The sequence below is a fragment of the Lasioglossum baleicum genome, chromosome 9 (assembly GCF_051020765.1).
Source record: "Lasioglossum baleicum chromosome 9, iyLasBale1, whole genome shotgun sequence".
NCBI lineage: Eukaryota > Metazoa > Arthropoda > Insecta > Hymenoptera > Halictidae > Lasioglossum > Lasioglossum baleicum.
In genome coordinates this window covers 4,779,226-4,797,892 of record NC_134937.1, presented here as the reverse complement: position 1 = coordinate 4,797,892, position 18,667 = coordinate 4,779,226, and the positions used below count along the sequence as shown (strand labels likewise).

General features: G+C 34.4%; 1 protein-coding gene across 6 annotated transcripts in view; it reads right to left on the bottom strand.

Annotated features, from left to right (window-relative positions):
- LOC143212159 (uncharacterized) overlaps nt 1-18,667 on the bottom strand; it is a 119,557-nt gene that overhangs the window by 24,118 nt on the left and 76,772 nt on the right. For all 6 annotated transcript variants that reach the window (XM_076430608.1, XM_076430609.1, XM_076430611.1 and 3 more), the window contains 8 exons: nt 6,725-6,893; nt 6,616-6,661; nt 5,431-5,566; nt 4,997-5,153; nt 3,842-3,970; nt 2,786-3,133; nt 1,461-1,632; nt 35-188 (listed from right to left, as the gene is read on the bottom strand). In XM_076430608.1, coding sequence (XP_076286723.1) covers nt 35-188; nt 1,461-1,632; nt 2,786-3,133; nt 3,842-3,970; nt 4,997-5,153; nt 5,431-5,566; nt 6,616-6,661; nt 6,725-6,893 — 1,311 coding nt within the window. The remainder of the gene's footprint in view (nt 1-34; nt 189-1,460; nt 1,633-2,785; nt 3,134-3,841; nt 3,971-4,996; nt 5,154-5,430; nt 5,567-6,615; nt 6,662-6,724; nt 6,894-18,667) is intronic.

The window sequence follows — 18,667 nt, the reverse complement described above, 5'->3', positions numbered from 1 at the left end:
GACAGTCTATATAGATTATGACTAAGCCGTTTACCTGACATGTGTTCTTGGTGGAACCAAGGACGTTCGATGCCACGCAGGTGTATTCGCCCGCGTCGGTTGCTTTCACTTTTGAAATTTCGATTTTCGCGGTTTTCCCATCGAAGTGTCGTTTTATGCGGCTCGATCGTTCCAACGGCCGTCCGTTTCTGCAACGTGAATCATTTTGCACTTCATTGGAGCGACGGATAAAGACAACATTGTGGAAATACCAGGAGTTACTACTTCTGGTATGCGATTTTAAATGGTCAGGACAAGATCGCGAACGTTTATGCAAATTCACCTTTTTATGAATTGATTTGGATAAACAGGAACTGCGCAGAGATTTATTTCTGCTGTTCAAGGTTTTACCAACCCTACCCAAAGGTAGCAACGTTATCGTTCGGTTGCGATTCTATTTTTAATAATCAAATTTGACTAAAAATCAATAAGATTCTTCAACAACTATTTTGAAGACATACATTCTGTCTAATAATGCCACACACTTTGAATCAGTATAACTTTTTTATAAATGGATCAGACGACTTTAATTAGACTTCAGAAATATCGCGAAATAGTAGAAATAGTAGATGTTTCTTTTTACAACTTTTTTATGTGGTCTTTTAACGGAAAATTTAAAATATGTGTGTCTTGTCAATTCGTATAAGTTATATGTATACATGCTGAAAATTTCATCGAAATTGATCAATGGGTTCATGAGTAATAGGTAATTAAAAATGGTTAAAAGTACAGTTTTTCACTATTTTTAGCCTAGTTTTGTCATTTTATTTTACTATCCGGCGTTTTTCATCATTTTTAATTGTTTATTCGTAAGCCAATTGACCAATTTCGATGAAATTGTCAGCATGCATATAACATGAATCCACGAAACACGTCTTTTTAATTTTCGTTACTATCCCAAATAAAGAAGTTGTAAAAAGCAACGTTTACTATTTTTTTCGTAATTCAGAGAAAGCACAATTTTTCCAAAATTTTCATTATACGCCATCTAATAAACTAATCGAGTATCGTAAACTATCATGTAACGTAATCATGTAGTGTACCAACAACTACGAGACTGACTGTAAGTAGATGCATAATTCATTTTAAATATCATGTAATGGGTCCATTTTGGAGTAACTTAAAAATTATGCGGACTTTTTTTAAAGCATTCCACACTAGAGAAATAATTACAATCCTATCTAATATTCAGTCTTCCTAAAAACAAATTTCGTAAAAATAATGAGCACAATGGTATATTCTAACTATTAAATATCAAAAATGGTAGATTCAACCTAAAATATCTGAGAAACGACTTTTTGCTCGCAAAGTACAATTACAAACATTGTTCCAAATTTATACTCGAAGCATACAAAAATCTTTATACATATATAAAAATGTGAATTGCATAAACGGCTGCATGAGTGCCACTTGCTAATTACCTGAACCACGTTGGCGTTGGACTAGGCATTCCCCTGATGCCACAGCTGAGTTGCAATCGTCCATTTATTCTGGTTGTCGAGTCCAAAAGACTTCGTCCAAAAGATGGATACGTTCTGGGAGAGGCGCTTCTAGTTCTTATCGTCCGGGAAACCGGCCCAAGCAGCTGACGATCTTTCCAAATAAAATCAAATTGTTAAAATGTACCCGATCCAACTGACTGTTGAATATCTGTCACTTTCAATTGCGTGGTAATTCGTGAGTAGACTGCGGATGTTTATGTAACTACATATTTCGATATGCAAATATATTAGTTTGCATATTGTGTATGTTTTCTACCATGTACATATGCACATATATACTATTACGTATTTCTCTTATATACAGTAAAGTCGCGATAGTTGTCAACCAGCCTGTGTTCTGCACGGATAAAATCATTAATTCGCATCTCTATTTTGTTTGTGTAAATGGGTAGTTGAAGATTTTGATGAAGATGATATAGTTGCAATTGCAACCGCTCAGAATGTGTTGCAACAGACACAAGTTGCATAACGAATATGCAGTAGGTTAGAAATATAAAAATATGAAATCTTAAAGTTAATATACTTGATTTGCTACGAGAGAAATGTACAAGTATGATAGATAATGTACACGAATTCGTTGCGCACAATTCAACTGCGGATTGTATGCGTTTATAATAAAAATGAAAAGATGAAACCCGAAATAGTAAAAACATCAAAATAATTTAAGAATAGCATCATTATTATCATATTGTAATAAATTTCTTAAAATCATCAAGAAAAGAAATAACTTTTAATATGAACTTCTTGTAATTGATGCTGATAATTATTATTTTCCATAAAAATCCGTAGTCTACCCTTTACTTGGAGCATATGTAGAACTGCAATAATAATGACTGGAAAACTTTTCAAAACTGTCCTCACATTATTAGTTCCGATAGAAACAAATAAAGAAGAGCTCTTGAAAGTATGAGTTTTAGTTTGAATAGATGTTATAAAATGTAGTAATTCAACAATATTAAATAATTTTTTCAGTCAAATTGATATTTTGAATATGTTATTTATCTGTAATATTTTCGTAGAGATTTCACAGTTCGAACATTGTTTGTATTCTCTGATAATCCCGTTTTAAACAAGGTGTTTTAAAATAACTCATTTTTAATAAAGTTCCATACGAACAGATATTATCTTAAACAAAACGTATAAAACTGAACAGAAGTATTTAAATAATAAAGGACTCCCGTTTATTTCAATTCATGCTAAAACTTGAGCATTTGATTGATAGAGTTGAAAAAATGGTTACATACTTATGACTTCTAAACGAGCAGTAGCCTCGATCCGACCATAATCGTTTTCCACAATCACCCTGTATAATCCCGCGTCCTCTTGTGTGACTTCGACGATTTCCAACATCTTTACGTCGTCTCGTTCCTTTATGGAGACCCTTGCGGTAGGTGTAACGGCTATGCCATTTTTGTCCCATTTTACCCACGGTGTGGGATGGCCGACCACAGCGCATTGGAATCGCACGGTTTCACCTTCCTCGACCACCCGATTGTGCGGCACTGCGTAAAATTTCGGTGGACTGATCTTCGGACGTCTTGACATCGATCTACTTCGCGGCAGGAGCTGCGGAGACCTCAATTCTCGGCCATCTGTAAAATGTTTCGTCTTATTTTCAATTTCTTGCTGACACTGATATTGAAACTCGTCATTAGAAACAATAAAATAAGTGTAACCAAATGCGGTCATTACAAAAACATACAGGGTAACAAATAATTAGACTCCGGATCTTTATGCAAAATAAAAAATTCGTGCATCAATTGCAAGACAAAGGAGTTAAATATAAATTTATGTTCTTCACTAATAATTTTAATATAGTGAAAACATTATACAGTAAAGTCTTCATCTAAGAAAAACCCTCAGGCACATTGTGTTTCTTAGATCGGATAGTTCTACTATTTTTTTGTGACCTTCGATCCTATGGTTTCTGTTTCCTTAGATCAAGACTACTGTATCATTACTCTTAAAGTTTTTTAAACTTTTCACTGTTTTAAATTGCACCTGCTCATTTTTGTCATAAATACATGAAATCTAGTTTCTTATTAATAGTAACTAATAATCTTGAACGTTAACATTTTCATCATTTCTCAGTGTCTAATACAATAGTAGCCGAATGTGGTAACCACATTTTGTGGTTTAACAAATAAAAGATTCTTATTCAGCTTCGAGCGCGTTCTGACAGCTTAATGCTCGCCATCTGCTGGCATTGTACGATTGCAGGCTGTGCTCGATGTCTGCTCGAGGCAGACCTGGCTGACTGGGTATATGTATAGACTGAGCTTTGTGCATATATCACTTACGCGGAACTGCCGGTGACAAGCTACGGATTGGCGTAGAACGCGGTGTTGATCTTGGCGTGGATCCAGCTGACAAAAGACCTACAGGCCTTGTCAATCTTTGGCTTAGGACGTTTTCTTTTCCTTCAGGCACTGAAATCAGAAAGCGGAGGATCCAGAGACCGTAAATGCAATGGCTAGACTGTGGATCTTTATGCGATATCTAAATATTCTGAAGCGATTGCAAATAATAGGACTTAAATAAAAATTGATTTCTCTAGTACAGTCTTCAAGTAAATCTGTAAAGACAGAAGAATTTTAGAAGATTATTACACTATTATCGATTTATTGAATTTGTTGGAAGGAGAACTGCATTTTTATTTATTTTTTCATGTGTAGCAATCGACTTGGAAGACTTCTATTTTACAGAAAGATCTACAGTCTAATTGTGACGGATCGAAGTAGTAAGAATTATTAGCTAACAGAATTCCTCTCATCACTATAATAATACTTACGGACAACAAAACAAATTTTTAGTTACTTATATAATTGTTATTTGGAGACTGCGGATCTTGATGCATTTATGGCTTATGAAAATTTTCAAATAAGGCTACTATACATATAAAATTCGATAGAATTTTGTAGAACTTTTATTTGTTTTAGATCTACAAAGGCTATTCCCATTAAAAATAGGATTTTATTTAGTTCCATTTTTTAAGAATTTGTCTACAAAAATTGGGAAAAGCATAAACATCCGCGGTTTAGTTATTTGTAAACGAAGCATTTAATTTTTTTTCTTCATATTTTGAGACCAATATCCTGAGTTTCAGTAATAAACAAGTTTCAGTTACCGATCTTGTTCATGAAAGTCTTTGGGATGATTGTTGTTTTTGGTCTCCGCATAAATTGAATAAAATAAGTTCGCGTACTGCGTTACACAGATGTTTCTCGCCGTATGCCACTTAGGTGTAAGTGTAGGTAGAAATCAGGTTCCTTATCACAAAATATTTCATCGAACTGGAGGAGTGGGTGCGGCCAAGTAATTTGCATCGAATATACAATGATAATGATACAAAAAAAGAAAAACATCCGAAGCGAATGCTCGAGCTATCAACACTGTCGCTTTTTCCGTAATCAAATCCTCCGTATCAGGTGGCCATAATTTATATAGAAAATTACCATCCACTACTAGGCACGCCGACGTGAATGCTTTTCCAAGGTCGTTGTAAGCCACGCAGGTGTACTCGCCCTCGTCCTCCGGGTAAACGTGTTGGATGTTCAAACGCGCAGTTTCTCCGTCTAATTCCGCGGAAAAGTCGCCACCCATAGGAAGTATCTGCATGTAATGCGCAAACGAATGAATCAATTCATATAGCTGGATTTAGTGTGTTGAGTTAAATAGTATCTACAAATAATATACTTAAGTATAGTATACTTAAAAATAGTATACTTAAAACTGAGGTTGATAAATCCTTAGCCAGGAACCATACACTTTCAAAAATTACAAAATGGTCGCCGGTAGATAATGTGTTCAAAACGTAAAAATAATTTATTGATTTTCAGCGCGAAATTTGTCGTGCTAAAATGTTGTGCAAATAGCTGTCAATGCTCACCTTTCCTGCACGTTCCCAGCGCACCAACGGCGGCTCAGGTGTGGCATGAACTTTACACTCGAGGGTGACAGCGTCGCCATCGCAACATCTGAGGTCCCGTAGTTCTCTCGTGATCTCCGGTAAAGTCAGCACTTTTCTGTAGATCAAAATCGATACCGATCAACGTACATACAGAGTGTCCCAAAAATATAGTACATCCTTGAAAGGGGTGATTTGAAGTAACTTCTACCTCTGCGAAAATGTTCTCCGCAGCTTCGTTAAAGAGTTATTAGGTTGTAAAGAAAGAAATGCAGGATTTTTGTTCCTTTGTTTTAATTGCAATTTTATACTAATAAATATTTACCTTAATTAAATGGGTTAAGTATATGTCATTTTAAAGCTTGTTTTACGCTCTATTTAATTATGCTTTTGATATTTAATTTTATTCAAATTTTTATTAAATTATTTGGCTTTTATTTCAGGATGTCAAAACGCGATTTTCGCATTATTTTTTTCTACGAGTTCAAACTAGGCCGAAGTGCCGCTCAAACGGCTCGGAGTATCAATGAATTATGGGGCAAAGGAAGTGTCAACGAATATGCACAGCTTTATATTTTTAAATAATATTAAATTCTCTGTAAAATTAATTTTAATACTCTCTATTCCCCTCAATAATATTAAAATCAATTTTCATAATAATTTAATGTTACTATTAAACAATATTAAATTTTTTATAAAATTAATTTTCAGTTTATTGTTTTTATTAAAACAATTTTAATAAAATTGGTGTGTGTTATAACACATTAAAAATATAGGTTTAAATCCTGCATTTCTTTCTTTACAAACTAATATTAACGAAAAACACCTAGCAATCAGAGCGCGGACATAGCAGAGGGATTCCGACTCGGCCAATCCCAACGTCACACTCAGCGGAACCAGTCGCCGATCTGAAAACCGTCCGCTGTATCCGCGCTCTTATTGGTCCGTGTTTTTTGTTAAATAATTCCTTAAAAAGGCGCAGAAAACTTTTTCTCAAAGGAAAAAGTTACTTCAAATGACGCTAGGAATCACCAGTTTCAAGGATGTACAACATTTTTGAGACACCCTTATATAAAAAACGTTTATTGAAATCTGTTAGTGAAAGCTGTTAGCTATCTATTTAGGTGTTTTGCAGATCGCAAACTTGTTATTCGCGATACCACTTACCCGTGAGTGATACCCGATTTCTTCATCTTCTCCTCTTTACCTTGACCTACAAACATGATCAATCCTTTGATTAATTGAACTACCAAATAGCGGATCGCTCACTACTCACCTTTCGCGTAGATCTGCAACGAAATCACAGCTTTGGCATCCCCATGGCAGTTGCGCGCTATCACGGAATAGGTTCCCGTAAAATCGAGTTTCGCATAGGGTATTTCCAACCGATACTGAGGCCCTTCGCCGACCAACCGGAAGTGGGGCGCGTCCCGGTAGTAATCAGGCTGTAAATAAATGTATAACATTATTAGCATTCCCTTTTTATCAAGGAAATTTGGCCATTTCATTTGCCTTTAGCTAGACTACGAATCTTTTACAATAGGATCCTGTAATACAGGGTGTTCATCCTAACGGTCGCGCCGATGTTTCAGGCAGTTACGCCAATCTCACAAAAAGGTTTCGGTAAAAGTTATTCAGTACTTTTTAACTTCATAAACAGCTAATTTCATGTTCTAGCTGATGAAAAACGAATTCAGCGACCGACTATACAATGGCCTTTGGATGACCTTGAGCTCAGAAATTCATAGAAAGATAATGATAATTTTTGGCCAAGAATTTGTGAGACAGGTTAGTAATAACAGTCTTAGAGAGAACAGATATAGGACCGATGTCCGATATACACTACTGTGCAAAAGAAAGAAGCACTCAGTATAATTATGAGATATAATGACAAACAATATCTTCATGTAGAAATTGTATTGTACAATGATTGATTTATTCCATTTAAAGTATTAGATAATCCGCAATGACACATATATTCTCAGAACTATTCAATTAAACAGCGGAATCCTTTTTCGAAACTTACTGTGTTCTTATTTGATTTTTTACGCTTTTCTATCAAATATGACCGGGTGCTTCTTTCTTTTGAAGGACCTTAATCGACACCGATATGAACAGAAATTTCGGTCCTTGATAACAGTTATTTACAGTATCGGTTCTTCATCATTGTTACAAGGACTGAAATCGATATCATAACAGTTTTCAAGCGCGAATTTTGATATCGTAACAATAAGTGTCAATTAATTTGTACAGCACTACGGTAGTCAAAGACAAACTCGCCAACAGGTCGGCGCGTTTGAAAAAGTGGTTTAAATATGAAGTTGCAGCAGATTTTACGTCGTTCGTGTGGTACTGTTGTGAGGAACCCTAGATCGAGCGTTTCGTCGCTCTTATCGAGAACTCTAGGTGAGGTTCGAGCTGTTGTTGCGTGTACGCAACTTTTTATCGCTGACAACAATAACACGTAACCCGAGTGCATGAGTCAAAAGCGCATGAGGCAAAACCCGCCTCGGCTCCACCGAAGTGAAAAGTGAAACACTGCGAAGTTTAAAGTCTGAAACGTTTACCCTGTTAACGGGAGCTGATCTCGAAGCACGACCTCGACCCGAATTCTGGTATTTCCGTGACTCTCACGCCCACATCGAGGTCATCGTTTCTGATTCAACAAGCATTGCCATTGTTTCTGTCCAGACTCCTTCAATTCGGAGATCGAAGGAGTTCCAGAACTTTTTCATAGGTTCTCTTTATTTATTTATTAATGCTTTATAATATAGTATCCTTCATGCAGGTATTACATAGTTTTTGAATTCTTAAGGCACATTTTTTGGGAAAATTATAAATTATTTTCATGTCTCCGATGTCAAGATTGTTTAAGAAGGAAGTAATACAAAGGGGATTGCAGTATTTATGCCATTGATAAAATTTGGCGTTTCATATGTTTTAGACAATCTCTCCTATCTACTTAACACGTTCATGGTATTATTTTTTCAGACTAGAAAATTAATTTTTGTAATAATTTCTAAATTGCTGATTCGAAATCTTAACTTCTCGGTTTTTGTTTGATTAAATTCACTATAAAGTATCAAAATAAATATTTTTTTGTACAACAGGAACACCTATTTTGTTCGTCAATATTAGATTAAAGTGCACTTCTCTTTTAACGATTTTACAAAGCCATAGATAAATTTTTGTTATAAATGCATAAAATCCAGAGTCTAATTATGATTACAAACTGAACTGATGCTCCTAATTTTACGTGCGAAAACTATTCATACGAAGTGTTGTATTCATTTATTTGTCGAAAAAGCATTTCCGAATGTGTGACTATAAATAAGTTCATTCATTTCTATTACTCTATACCTATGCGAATATCATTTGGCCCTTCTTGACAATGATTTGAAGTAGGTAAAATACTATGTTTTCTCAATATTCATTTTTCTAAATAAATATATATATAGCGGACATAGAATTTCGACTCGTTATAGTTTACTAATGAAATAAGTTTTAACGAACACCGTAAAAAAGAATCGTAAATTGTGGGGTTAATAATAATTCGACTGCGGATCTTGTTGCATTTACAGGCAATTGAGTAGATGAAATTCGAAATTGTTGAAAAATTTGCAAAATTGAAGATGCCAATATATGATTTCTCCCCTATTAGCACATTACCGACCGGTGATTATTGCATAATTTTGAAAAATGTAGGTTACATAGCTAAACACTTTTTAATGGAACCTTCAATAGCAACTTCAATTTTCATTCTGAACTAACAAGTCACCCTCAACAACGTCATCTAATAGTTTCATTTAAGATTGTAATGTAAAAGAAAATTTCTATGCTTTCTTTTGGTACAGCACAATTATTGAAAATCCTATTAATATGCTTTCGGTAGGTAAAGTGTTAAAATCATTAAGGGAAGTAATAACATTCGATTTGGTTTTGCATAAAGATTCGCAGTCTAATAATAATAATTAGTAACGAACAAGTAATGTAATGTCTAGACAGGGTTACAACTGAGCATGAGGTGTTCTAGATAGATAGAGAGAAGTGATGAGAGGAGGAAGGACAGTGATAAAAGTGAGATGAGAGACGTCTTCGACGGGGCTCTAGTCCATATAGGGAGCGAAAGTTGAACAGATCGCTTCAGACTGATCTCGTTGTTCGTATGACATGAGTGTGAACGCATATTACTGTTTTTTCGTTAGTAATTTCAGGTCTTTGCCAGACACGCCTTCATTAAACCCTTGGAAATTAAGGTCACCGGGAAGAAAGGCTTGATTGTACACTGAATATTGCAGTATCGATTGCTTGTTTAATTCTGGTTAGTCGGTTTAAATGCGACAATCATCATGAAAATAATAAATCAGAATTTCTTAAACGCAATAGACCTTATAAATTCAGTTTTTACTTTCTTTTCATTACATTCTCTAGGAAAGAATAATTACATTTTCTAGTCAACACAGTTAATAATATAATTTCTATAGTTAATTTTGTATTATAATTCATTAATTTTGTATTATCAGAGTTGCAATTTCTCTGCGATGAAAGAAGTCTAGGTTTGCCACTTATTGAATTAAACACAGAGTACAAACTGTTTTGAGAACCAAAAAAAATAAATTCTCTCGCAATAATAATATTTTACATGTCAGTTTCTGTATATGTGGAAACGTAGCACTTTATTATTTGTATATTATAAATAGAGCGCGGATTTTTGCGCAAAGTAATTGTTACACCGATTGCAAAACTTAGGATCTACACAGGAATTTATTTCGCCCTTCAAGGGGGTAGACTCGTCTACAGAATTGCAAGGGTGCAGGACGTGCCTTCTCATTTCTCGATAATGCAAACATGGGGTTTTTCGGTAGTCAAAAGGGCTAGACAAAAGATCAATCTGTTCTGCGATCATCCTCAAAAATCCTAAAAATTTAAACAGAGTCTAATAAATATGAATGTTAGGTGTTTATTTTTAAATGAAATAAAATTTGATTCGCTTACAACCAATATAAAGGTAGCCATACAAAAAATATAAATTTTCTTTTCTCTTCTACGATATCTGTGAGGATAAAGACGATCTAATCACTGCAACTGTAAAGAAAATGATGCGGCAAAGGGTTAATAAGCTGTAACTAATGTATTGATATCGTTAACCTCTTGCACTACGATTTATTCTACAGTTACCGTGATTAGAACTTCGTCGTCGATCATAATTTCCTAGAAGTGGAAGAAATTTTATATTGACAACAATAAAATAGAATATTGTTAAAAATAGAAATTAATAATATTTATATTTAGTAGATACTGTTCGAAATTATCATTACGAGTCTGACACGATATTACAGTGCAACCAGAGTAGCCAGATGAGGGGAATAAAGTTACCCCGTACCTCTGTCAGTACCGGATTACTCACGTGACATTATGACACAGGCACGACAGAGACGAAACGCGTCACGTGACCGGGCTGCGGCGGCAGAAGGGTGGGGAATAGCGTTGTAGTAGGGGAAGGTAGAGTGGGGACACGAGTCTTAATCTGCGACTCCAAGTACAAGGGGTTAAATTCACTCCAATTTCTTTACTGTTTGCAATGTCACCCATCCATTTTTGTCATAAATGCATAAATATTTAAAAAATTCAGTTATCAAATTAGCTACTTTCTAATCATACTAAGTATCCCATCATACTGGGAAGATGATGGTTGACATAAGAGAGTGCAACGGATAGCAGAGTCGATCCGATGTTAATTGCCAGTACGGTCACCGCGAATAAAGTTTTCAGGATCTCTAATGTTCGAAATCGATTCGTGACATAATGGACCTTCTGAGACCCATCTGTCTTTCACCTGTCACGTTGCAGAACTGTTCGCCTACGATGAAATTTATGCGGACGACACTTCCCGTTACGGACGAGAAGCGCCATAAACTGAAGCAAAGCCGGCTCCCGCAAGGACTTGTTGCAATGTCATCGGATATCGATCTATATTTACTCGCGTGGAACTGATTCGTCGGACAAAAAATCTGTTAAACATTACGCTCGCAGTCGTGCGACTTATAAAACCTTGCCGTGATATCTTCTTTCGATTTTGAATTGTGCCTTCTTAAGCTATGTCCACACTCGTGCAACATTGAGCGACATTTTGGTGATTTATTCTCCTATCATTTGGTAAAATGGCCATTTTTTCAAGATACATGCAACGTCAGCTAAAAGTTGCTTGTTGGTAATTCAGTGTGGATATAGCTTTACAGTGACACAATATTCTAGATAACTATGTATATTGCAATAATTGGAGAGTTCAGAATAATTAAGTCTTTTAACATTGAGTTGTCAAAAAAGTACCAATGCATATAAAGGTTTAGAAGAAAATCAATTAATATGAGAAAATTGGACTTGCACTAGCTAGCTGAGCCTTTCAATTGTATCATTGTATTAACAGTTCAAACTTAATTAATCTTCAAATGTTGCTCAAGATCAGTGGCGCCAGATCTTGATCAAGATCTAACAAGTCTTGACTTGTGTCCCCACTCTACCTTCCTCCTCTGCGACACTACTCCCCACCCTTCCACCGCGATCCGGTCATGTGACGCGTTTCGTCTCTGTCGTGCATGTGTTCGGTACTGGCAGAGAGAAAGGGTAACTTTTCCCCTCATCTGGTGACACTGTTCAGGGTGAAAGTTCCCCTATTTATTTCTAGATACTGAAAAAACGTTTAATTGTTTCCTCTGTTTCTGTTGAAAGATGAATTCCTTAAAAATGTGACATCATAAACAGTAGTTTAAATCTAAATAAATCAATATTATTTACATAATAGTGTTGTATTTCATTAACAAATAAAATATTTCATTCAAGTTTTAACTATTAACAAATTTTATTCTTGCCCCACAACGCAGCAAGAAGTTCCGCTTCGCTCAGCGACAAATAAATAAAACCATATAAGAAACCCTATTATATTTTACTTTTAAAATATAATAAATTTGACAATAATTTACCCGCGTCAAAGACGAGAATATCTATACTATTTCTACGTCATTTTTTATGTTTTTTCAAAATCGAAACTTTTAGTCCCGGTGTCCCTTATTTGAAAAAATCCGTGGTTTTTTATTTTTGACAAGATTAGAAGAATCTTTCGCAGGAGTATTCGGTAATCGGGAGGCAGAAAGGAAGATTAAGTATCAAAGTGATCCAAAGTTTTCGTTTAGCGGGAGTAACGTCGCGAAATCAGCACGCGTTTTTCCTGATTTAGCAGCTGCAGCTGCGTGAAAACAAACTTGGACGTATTTGGCAGCTCCGTCGTCGGCTGCTTGTCTATAGTGGCGACGCGACGTGTCGCGCCTGTTCCGATCGATGGGCCTGAACGAGAGAGCAAACTCGGACTCGACCAACTTAACGGCGAACAGACGCCGACATTAGCGTGTAAGCATTGACCACTTCGATGAACGCCCTAACGAGCACCGTAGAGATCGCCGAGTGACTCATATCGCGGAGATCACAGCTTTCAGATCGTGCCTCTCGATTGGAGAATCGATGATATATCAATAATGTCATTTGTACGAAATGCCCAATTATTTTTATAATACACAGAGAATTTTCGTAACGTTGAACAGCACCCAATGCCGGATCGTAGACTATATCTTTAACAATTAAAACGTTACCGAGCTGTTGCTTCGTGCAAATTATATAGTACATAGATCGGGAATGGCCAACAAGTTGATCACGAAGCTGTTTTTGGTCGATCACAGCCGATAGCAGACGATGACAACAATTAGATACTCAATGTTTAATTAACTGATGTCAGGATTCAGTACAATATTATTTTGTTTAATAATTTACAGACGCAATTATTAATTTCTTGAAAATGATCTAAACATAGATCGAAATTTGAATTTGATAAATTGCAAAATTGCTTTTAAGTAAAAATTGATCGAACCAGTGCGCCGAGAGCATGAATACATCTTGTATCAACAAATATACGATCGATAGAAAGGAAGATTTATTTTTGATGGCAACAATTCTTTGGAAAATTATTTATTTTTTAACCCCAGACAAAAAAATAAATGTAAATAAATGTATTATCGATGATAAAAAAAACAGTACATAGTATACAACGGGAAACAATGCTAGTTATTAATAAAATATCATGCTGGTTTAATATCCCCTCCCCAATTATATTAGGATACAAGGCATAAGTTCGAATGTGTACAGAGCTGGGGAAAATTTGAAGTAATTTGATATAAAATAGTAAAGATTTCTAAAATAAGGAAATTCAGTGAAAGATAGTATGTTCGAAAAGTATGTTCTGTTTGAAGTAAACAATGTGAATCAGTAACTTATTTAAATGACTCTTCTATAATGTTTCCAGTTATTCACATAGAAAATAAACGTCTTATGTTATTGACATTATTTCCAGTCACGTATAAACAAAATTAATGTCTTATATTATCGATAAGAGATTGCATGGTACTATAAAAAGTTAAAGGATAAAAACCTCTTATTCGCAATACTACTAATACCAAACACTGTCGTGTGAAATATTACGACTTGATGAAATATTATTTTCTCAAATTTCGATGAAGTATCTATTTTACAGTAGTATTTCTACGAGCTACTATTAAAATATATATTTGAAATGCTATTTTTTCCATATGTAATTATACTATTTAAAAAAGAAGTTTATTTGCCAAATTTTGTATCCCATGATAAAATAAAAATATTTGTAGTCTATTTACTATTTCAAAAATCTATTTTTCCCCAGACCTGGTTAAATGTCAAGATTATAGTAGGTAAATCGCGACGCATTTTTAACTCTTTGCACTCGGAGCTACTTTAACTCGAAAATTAAACGTTTCTTCCGAACGTAGTAGAATAATTCCATTCTATATTAATTCGTTTCTTTGTATGAATATAAAATTGATATAATATCTCATAAAATACTTAAATGTTTAGTAATTGATTAGATACCAACATACATATTTAATAATGGAAACAAGTTTGAATAATAGTACAGCAATTTTTAATGGCGACTGTGAGTCACTACTTAAATGATAAGGGTTAAGAAAAAAAGTCGATCATATGTGTATGTATATACTATACATATACAGAAGTTGGCCACCTCTGTTACAGAGGAACGAAAACAAACAATAATACGTTTTATCACGTCTCTATCGCGCGTGCCTAGCTAAGAAGATCAGTTGCCTGTTGCAGCTGACAAGAATCCGCTATGCCGCATACAATTTATAAACTATATTCTACCTATTAATTTTTGGGGCCAGGAGACGTATGAGCTGTGCTATTATGTCTTTTGATGAGAATTTTTTAAATTATCTTTCCTTACTGCGCATTAAATGTATTGGTTCATTGTTCCCTAGTAGCGGACAGCAGAATTTCCCCTATTTTCGGATAGTACAAATCGTTGTGTGCATCTTTTCGTATTACTATTCATTATTTGGTTTGAATGATTCAAAAATACACCCAAGAAGGCGAAGGAAACATTTAAAAAATTAACTTCAGATTGCTGGAACAATAGAATGGAGACAGACGAACCAGGGAACAACCTACGTAATTTGTTTAGAAAATAGTGAAGAAAATTGGTTTCAATGTTCAGGCTACCAAAAATGGGCACGCGAGGCTCGTGACGATATCGCAGAATGTTTTGACCATTACATTTGCTGCAAATCGTTGCAAATTGTTATAAATAATTTTTACTGTATTCGATCCTATGTGACGACTAATGATTTTCAAAATCATGTAACCAAATATGTTTTTAATATTGTTAATTTATAAATAACAGAGAATAAAAATTATTGGGTTGGCAAGAAAGTAATTTCGGTATTTTAAGGTGAAATGAAACCCAATTTTGTTATTCAATATGTAGCTGTCGCAGCTTTATGAAAATAGCCAATAACTTTATTAAGCTACATCAGAAAGATGGCAAAAGATCATCGAACAAAATGGAAAATATTTGATCGATTAAAGTTCATTGCTTAAAGAAATTTTTATTTCACCTTAAAATATCGAAATTACTTTCTTACCAACCCAATATTTCTTCATTTATTTAAGAAAAACCTTAAGCGTCCTCAAGCTCCCCCTACTACGTTCCATGTGGTGACTACGCAATGTTTACTATAATTATTCATAATGAAATTTTCCAAGTGTTTAACTAATATACAGCATCTGTATAATTAAACGTACGTAAAGAGCACTGAATTTAAAAATGATCAAATTATTATAAACACTTCGGAACTACTACCTATCTGAAGTTTGTAAAAAATGAAATAAATATTGCACTTGTAATACCTCTGTATCATAATCTGCCTAAATCTAATACCTAATAATACCTTTTTTATTACAGAACATATTTTCATGCTTTCAATAGCACCGCAATTTAATAAGTGAATAGAATGCACAAATGAAAAAATGATTAACGAACAGAATGAACGCGTTAAAAATCCAGACATTCCATAACCAATATGAGTAAGTAGACTGCACAATCACTAATATACACAGTGGGAACTTGATTATGCGAACCTCCAATGTCTTAAGTCCCTTTAGCACAAATTAATAAAAATCGAATCTAAAATTATGACTGAGTAACTGTTCTAATATTCGTACAGTCATATTTCCTTGTTTAGTTCGGATAATCAAGGTTCTACAATGAAATACACTTCCAACCAAATATAATTGTTAAAAAAAAAACAATTTCTACTTTCTTCTTGTATCTGTAAACCACTTCGATTCTGAATGGTCAAGTGATAGTAGGTAGAACATTCGCAGAAGGACTGATTTTTCGCTTGCACTCACACATTGAGTATATCCAGTACCGTAACAAAGTAGTCGGCGGTGGGGTTCAACAAACAAAGATGTCACTGTCTCGATGTGTTTCCGAGGGAATATTCGTCGCAACCGGAATAGGAAATATCCATGTCACCGAGGATCACGAGGGATCGGTTGGAGGACGAAACGGCGGCTGTACGTTCGCCAAAGACACGCGACGACTGTTTTGCCGGCCGTACTTTTGCAGTACCGATCCATCGACGAAGAAAGCCGACTTCGTCAAGGAAAAGTGGGGAGCCTTCTTCTGCACACTCTTTTCGATAATGCAGATATCCCCGGGTGACGCGGAGACCATATACCGCGCGATTTTCCGGTCACCGATCACTTCCGGTTTCCTTTTCGACTTACCATTAACAACTGAACTATGGGACCCGTCAACATGACGGATTCCAAATTTTTTAACATCAATCGTACCACGTTCGCATAGTGGAAAAACTTTTTTGCAATGACAATGACTTCGTGATGAACAGAGGCTCTTTCGAATATCTACAAATTTTTAATACCTACTTGATAATATATTCTCATTTTCTTAGTTGTACAAAATTACAATTATTTTTAGCGATAACAAATAAGTGTAACTAGTGAACCGTATTGATTTCTAAAATAGTGTTCAGTAAAGTCTTTAAAAATGATTTGAATATATCAGGTCGTTAAAAGCTTGACAAATGTGTTTGAAATTTGTCTTTTATTTGTCAAGTTTCATACTTAACGACCTGATATTATGTCATAATATGATAGAACATACAATTATCGAAAGGTTATAACTAATTTATAATTGGATTTGATTGGTATTACCTCTTCTATTTTATTTCATAAATTTTTGACGAAGTTACGTTATAGAAATTAGTTCCTATTATTGCCTGCACTTTCGAAACAATTGCATTTGATCGAAATCGCAAAAAAAATAGTGGAAGTTGTTCATTATAATTGTTTTTTACCTGTACCTTTAATGAGAATTGGAAAAATATTTGTAGATTTATGTCAGTGTCAGTTATATGTATAAATGATGAACAATTTGTTGAAATTCGAAGATTGATACAAAACAGTGACAAGTACTGAAAGTTTTAAGAACATTTGAATTTATTACGTTTGTATTACAGTTATAGGCCGCTTTTCCACTATTGTGAATCGTTCCTAAGTTGTGTTAATGTTACTTAATTTTTACCATTTTTATTACATGCTTAGATAAAAAATCTGTAAAATCATTTACGTTTTGCTTCACAATTCTTGATAATGACAAGTTCCTTAAAATTTTGTTTACATGTAAGTTGTTTACATTTAGAAAACTACTTAATTTTAAAGTGTGTATGAAGACTTTTTTGACTGACTGTATATTCAGAAAATTAGACTACGGATCTTAATGCAAAATAAAAATTTTTTACATCGATTTTAAAATTCGAGAGCTAAGTTAAAAGTTCTTCCTTTCTTTAATAATTTTAATAAGTTGGAAATAATACATTGATGCTTTATAAATTCTCTTAATCCCATCAAAATCTGCAGTCTAGTAATAAGAATTGTAATAACTCAGAAGAAACAAATTCTTGTTATTTTTACAAAATAATATAAAATGGTCACTTTTTAAATTTTGTTTTCCAACTATCTTTAATCTGTTAGATAAGATATGGTTTTTTATTCATCGTATTCAAATTAACTTACGAATGATAAGAAGAAAATTTGCTGAAAATAATAATTTTTATTAAATCGTTCGTATCATTTTCTGGTCCGTTAAAGAAAATTTTTATGTACGATTTTAAATACCAATCATTACGGTTTTTTTTTTTGTAGAAATGACGTCAACATATTTGAAGATAATGCTGTTCTGTATTCTGTGTTCGTTCGGACGCGTGTGACACTGTGCGTATAATCTCGGGGGCTGTTTGTATACGAAAGAGTACCGATAGACGCGTGAATGGAATATAATTTATAAAACTGTATCTCCCACAGTTCTGGTACATGAATGAACAAAATTGAAATACAGTCGGTGGTCAAATCATTAGAGCCATTTTCATAAGTTAACAATTTTACATTATAACAATCGATTTTATATGGTATCCCATCCATACTGCATTCTTATAATTTTTATATGAAGAATTGATGTTTGCAAATTGTAAATATACAATTACTAATCCTGTAAATCAGGGCTCGAAATAAACAAGTACCTTCCGTTTAGAAAATCGTCTGTGTGTGTTCGAACTTACACGTTTCGTTCAACATAATATTCGTTCGGCTCGGCCTTTGAAGCTCAAAAAAATAGTGACCCTCTACGATGGATGCAAACGAACCTCCCCGAGGCTTTTGCGTTGATAGAGGATTTACTGCAGTTAATTCAAGTAATGCAACGACGTTAGACTAGTAAATAAACGCTAATTAGTACGACAATAATGGGGTTTTAGAATTA